General features: G+C 30.7%; 1 protein-coding gene across 1 annotated transcript in view; it reads right to left on the bottom strand.

The window, feature by feature from the left end:
* Window positions 1–6,561, bottom strand: part of LOC135225414 (uncharacterized) — a gene marked incomplete at its 5' end in the record, with an annotated part of 68,207 nt that overhangs the window by 47,003 nt on the left and 14,643 nt on the right. The window contains 5 exon segments of the mRNA XM_064264752.1: window positions 1,716–1,831; window positions 2,533–2,683; window positions 3,935–4,173; window positions 4,683–4,809; window positions 5,997–6,149. Of these exon segments, the coding sequence (XP_064120822.1) occupies window positions 1,716–1,831; window positions 2,533–2,683; window positions 3,935–4,173; window positions 4,683–4,809; window positions 5,997–6,149 (786 nt within the window).

Here is a 6,561-nt window from a genome sequence, read left to right as displayed (position 1 = left end):
ACAGAATACATAGAGCACATTGGGTAGATGCTGACCAATAGGAGAGCAGGATCTTAAGGCGGTGACTAGCATCAGGAACCAATGGGAGAGCGGGAGGATGGTGGGGAGTCTACTCAGTTGGCGACGAGCGAGTTTTAAAATTGTTCTTGGTGGTCCAGGCAAATCTCGGGACTTTACAGCAACAACCTTTTGTAATTTGAACTACTTTCGTGTGTAGAGCCCAAAAAATCTTCGTATTCGCTTTCGTAACTCGAATTTTTCGTAAGCTGAGCCTTTCATATGTCGAGGTACTACTGTATATATGTATGCATATGTATGTATTATTTTGTATGTAGTTATACTACATTATATATATATGTTCGATATATATTTAATATTTAATATAATATATTATTATATATTATATTTAATAATATAATTATAATAATTATATATATTATAATATGTAGTATGTATATATATATATATTATAATATATATATATATTATATATATATATATATATAATACAATATATAGTGTATATATTATTAGTATATTATTAGTATATATACATATATTATATATATATATATTAATAGTATTATATACAGTTATATATATATAGTATTTTTATTAATATATATATAATATAGTATAAATATATATATATAGATTAATTTTAATATATTATATAATATATATATTATTATATAATATATATTATTATATTATTTTTATATATATACATTATTATATATATATATAAATTAATTATTAATATAAATTATTATATTAATAATTATTATAATAATAATAATTATATATATATAATATATTATATTAAAATTATAATATATATTATATGTATTAATTATAATAAATATATATATATATATTATATATATATAATCTATTCGTATACCTATTAGTATATTATATCGCTCTCTATGTCAATCATAGTGCAACATCACATAGTGATATCGAGATACCTATAGATACATATTTATACTCTATGATATTTTTTGGGAGAAAGAGCCAGTTTTTACCATAAATAATGAATATTTTAGTAGGAAAGTAAGTATATTTCTCACTTCCACCTAAAAAGTCATGCAGAAATTTTACAATAATTTTTCGCTCAATGCTGTTCACCGGTAATTGTATAAACAAATATGTAAAAAAAAAAAAAAAAAAAAAAAAAAAAAAAAACACCATAATGATTTTTTCTTTTTGCAATAAAACTTCAGGACGTTTATTTAGACATTAGCTAGTCCAAATACATCAATAACTAAAAAATCAATAATTCCTCAAAAATCAGCAGTCAGCACAGCCCTCAAGATTTTTCAATCGCAATGACAAAAATTCTTAAAAGTCTTCACCCAATATAGCATTTACCTTCTTCAGAGCAGCTAGTAAAAACAGCAATAAATATGTACAATAAATAATGATAACATAATGAACATGATGCTATAACTCTTATTACATCCATCAAATAAGTCAATATCAGGAATCATCATACAGCTCAAATCAAAAAGCTACATAGTTATTCTGCAAATTCCGAACCACAGTTTGAGAGACCTCATAAACTTAAAACTTATAAAATGTGTGAATAAAATCACGATACATTCAATAGGTGATATTAGTTTATTTTCTGGCCAAATGGAGGAGCAAATACTTTAAATCTTATAGATCATATCTTGTCTGTTACAAGCTCAGTAAACTCTGCTGGATCTTACCTAGCACTTGGGATAGTCCCTTTTGATAATACTGTCAGCGCTTTGGCGATTAGATCTGAATTACTGGAACGCTCACACCGAACCAAGTGTTTCATAGTCATAGGATTATTCATCATCTGTAAAGTAAGGGAAATGTACAAAATGTAAATAATTTTTTATTCAATAATGTGAACCTTTCCTTGGCTTATGCTACAACCTAATGCCATGTAACAGCCACGAATTGATAAAAAAGAAACACAGCAATCAGAATAATAGAGCTTAATTTAAAACTATGCAATATACCTGACTCTTGAAAGATATCAAAATGACATTTTTATGATAAAATAGTTTTAATTATACTTACCCAGTAATTATATAGCTGCAAGTGAAACTCTTAGCTTTATAATTACTGGGTAAGTTGTATAATTAAAATTATATTTAACTAGAAAAACTAAACTAGAGGAATTATTTCATGGCTAGCTAGCAAAGGTCTCCTGATAGCAAAAGAAACTTTCTAATCCTTATGTCTGTGAATGATCAAATACCACTTATAGAAAGACAGTGTAGACCCTTGTAAAAGGGAAATAGGATCACAACAGGGAAGCTGTAATAAGGGGGTGGGGGGAGGGGAGCAGTGATAAAAAGGTTTGGCAACAAATACGACACCCCATACCAGAAAATCTTCAATACGACACCCCATACCAGAAAATCTTCAAAAGATAATATTGCAAGAAAAATGACTTGATAATATAAAATAAACAAACTAGATGACAGGAAACAACGCCATCCAAATTCACAAAAATAACACTGGTTAACAAAATTTACTTGCATACTGTACCTGTTCATATTCAATAATAAAATCTCCGTTGTGAGATCCTAGAAGTTTCACCACAGACATCAGGTTAACTACAGCCTGTGACATTTTGTCATCCAGCTCAGTCTTTGACACACGTTTAGTAGCCGCAGTAAATTCCAAGTCTCTCCATGTGCTAGAAGAGAAAATCAATTTACTTCTTTTTAAAGTGGCTAGAAAAATGAAATTAAGATACTAAAGCATATTATATACTATATATTTAGAAAATGATAGCTCAGAGATGTAGTAGTACTATATATGTAGTATACATTGCAAAAAATTAACTTCTACCAACTGGTGATCAGAACTAGTAATTGAATTAACAAGGTATTCTGACCCCTATGGAACATAAGTCACAGTAAACTACTTAAAAGTTTTGTTATTGACCTTAACTAAAAATAGCTACCTAGAGAAAAATGAGAAAATATTAGGGATAAAACTAAATGAGGCCCCATGATTTAGCCAACCAATGTCTTTCTTTCTCTTTACTAGTCCTAATTTCATAGAGCAAGACCAGAAATCATTATGACAGTTTGGCCATAGGGAATGACCAAGTTGACTGATGTTTTTCTCTTTAAGCATAGATCTAATTTAGCAAGCTATGATAATGTTCTACCACAGGACACAGAACTTAATACGTAATGCAGTCCTATGAATTGAACCATAAGTCTCAGAGAATATTTTCCCAGAACCTCTATGTGCAGTCAACCTTCTTTCTAACAATCTTTTGTTCAGAAGTCTACCTTTTGGTATAAATTAAATATAAAAACATTCATATAATATTAGCAGCCACATCCACAAAAAGGAAATCCATAAAAACTGGTCATATAAGTTCAAGAGCTATAAACACAGCTGATCACAGCATTCAACTATGGGTGAGAAAGCCACAAAAGGTTCATAGATTTAAAAGCAGCTCTACATATTTTTCAAATTCCAAAGAGATTTCTTAATTCTAACTATTGTGTTAATAAAAATTTAATTCTCTAGTGTTACCTTTATTACTATGTATAATACAGTTTGCCAAAATCCCCAAGTGACAATGCTAGACTAACATGGGCTTCACCTTAAGGTTTTTTTTTTAACTGAAAATTGAAAATGGAGTAATGTAACATTAAAGAAGTTAGACAAAGTTGGAGTAATTTAACATTAAAGTTAGACAAAGTTTGACAAATATGGAATAAAAAAAAGACCATAGGGAAAAGATGAGCAGTAAAAGGTACAAAGCAATGAAGTTGGAAAAAAATGATACTAGAGTCTTTGCTATCCTCTACTGTGCGCCATGCACAGCACATAGCGACAGGTAGGTCCTCACAGCCCTGTTTTACCTATATTCATGTCTTCTTTACCACCATTTACTAACTTTCATAATTTCCAAACTTCTACTTACCTGTTAATACTGACTTCAGGAACAGAGCACATAATAGTGTCATTATTCTTGGAGGCATTGCCAAGACCAATAACAAGCTTCAGCAAATTACTGAATTTGGACACTTGGAAAGTCATTGCCAGTTTCATACGGATAGTTGTGTCATAGTTACACAATTCCTCTACCAAAATCAAGATACTGTTGATATGGTGAAGCTTCTGAGGACTTAAATGCATTGCCTCATCCATGTCCAAAGACACCTAAGGGAATAATAGATATAATGCTTGAAATAACGCTTGACACAATATAATAGCATAAGAAAAAACCTGTGGGAAGGCTTCAAGCTACTAACTGGTCTAATTATTAACTGTACAAACAGTTCCTTTCTTAAAATGTTTATAAGAAGATCCACAACCTAAAGAATATAAAAAAACAAGGTCGATCAAAATAAATACATGGCATCTTTTACTAAATTTACTACTACATTATCAAAAATTATAGTGCTTGTGAAGCAGTGTTTCATGTAATTGAAAAATTATACAGGGCTCGTAAGAACAAATTACTGCAATGTCCTTTACTATTCAAAACCTCTCTTCATATAATTAAACAGCACAATCCTAAGAATAAAAGGAGCACCTCTAAATGCCCTTGAAATGAATACTATTTGCATTTCATTTTCCTTTAGATGAATAGTTTGAATATCATTATCAGATACAAATGTAATTTATAGGCACCAAATAAATTTTATTACAAAATACAAACCACTCACCACAATGGCAGATATAAATTCTTGTATATACTGAGAGTCAACAAACTTGTTATCAACCATTATAAGCGCTCGTAATACACGTAAAGCAGGTAAAATGCAGCAGTCGCTTGCTAACCACTTCATGACCCTGAAATTTTAGTGAAGAGTTAAACAACTTTAAGAGGTTGTATTGACTACTTTTTCAAAAATATTTTGAAAATTCTCAAATAACTGTTGGAAAATTATTTGTTTACACAGCTGAAACAGCCATTTTTCAAGAAATTCACCATTCTATAATTTCTTTTAGTCACTCTACCAATTGAACTCCAGAATTGCATCAAGTGGAAGAAAAGGAAGTAAAAGTTTTTGCTGTACATTATTCTTAAATAAATACTGCATTAAAATTGAGGCAAGAATAAATAAAAAATTATTATGTCTGCAATGTGTGGAGTGCGGTCATAACATGAAGTTAATAAAAGTTCAGAATTGAACTGCAATTATATTCCTTGAACAGTCTCGAGACCTCAGTAATAAAGATGAGACCTAGTTACTTCACAAAAGTTTATGAAATACTTTATTCTTAAAACTTATAATTATTCTTTAGTCTTACTATCAAGGCTGATAACACAATAAGTACAGTTTCAGAGTAACATAACCACAAAAGAAACACCAGAAATACTGAGTAGCACCAGTTTACTGTGAAAAGTTTGAAAAATGCATAACCTATAATTGACTACAGCATCTGATATGCTTTACAAGCAATATGACAAACATGCCAGTATACTGGAATACTTACATGGTGTTTAACTAAATCTCTGAGGAAAAGTTTGAGAAATTAACAGGGCTGACCTGAAAGGATTGTCCTCACATGGAAGGTGAAAAATGAAACCAGACAGATTAAAGAAGTTGAATGTCCAGATCGAAAGAGAATAGACAGATTTACAACTAGAGGAGATGGGACACTGCAAAGAACTTCTAACAAAGCCAACATGCACAGTGCAAGGCACAATGAAGGGGTTACTCCCCTACAGGACACACATGCTGCTGTTTAAAACTTCCTTTGGTACAAGGAACCAACCTGTGTACAGCTGATGCATGAAAATCCCAACAATTAGTTCATTAATCTCTTCAACTAAGATAGCTCAGGACTGACAGCTATTTGCACAATGAAGGGGCTTAATCCTTAAGTGAATAGGGATTTCCAAGAACCTATCAGTGGTACTTACAAAAAAAACATTTTGTAATAACTACCCAAATGAAAATTACTCTCAAACAATGCTGTACTTGAAAATTACTCTCAAACAATGTTGTACTTGAAAAGTAACTCATACTTACTTCACAAAGATGTCTTCATACAGTGGCTGCAGAGAAGGCTGATCTAAATCAATGATATGATAGAGCAAATTTAGAAATACTTCAACTACAGACTCTGGACTCTCAGGTGTAAGATATTTCATAATTCCTCCAACAAAGCCTGAATAATTTGGCCTGGGAAAAAAGAAAATTAAAATAAATGTACAATGTTACTGAAATTTACCTAAAATTGTGCTACAGAAACAATAACATTCATCTTTATAAAACTGTGTGCCAATGCAGTGACAGAAAAGAATTGATCCCAGAAAGACGAGATAAGAAAAACAACATACACAGAACTGTTATTCACCTTCATTAACTTTTTCAAGTCAGTTTCCTTGAATGAAGTCAAGACATGGGCAAATATTTTGGGGTTCTCTCCACTCTCTCTTGTATTAGACATTTTCTGCCTGAATTTCAGTCTAGTCTAGGTCTTTATTTATATCCTTTTCACAATTGCCAAGATCTTCCTGAAGGATTTCATCCTGTTGCTTAAATATACACTACTTTTCTGGCTGTTCCTCATTTCTTACCTATGTCCAAATCA

This window comes from Macrobrachium nipponense, chromosome 20 (assembly GCF_015104395.2).
Source record: "Macrobrachium nipponense isolate FS-2020 chromosome 20, ASM1510439v2, whole genome shotgun sequence".
NCBI lineage: Eukaryota > Metazoa > Arthropoda > Malacostraca > Decapoda > Palaemonidae > Macrobrachium > Macrobrachium nipponense.
This window is presented reverse-complemented; position numbering and strand designations above follow the sequence as displayed.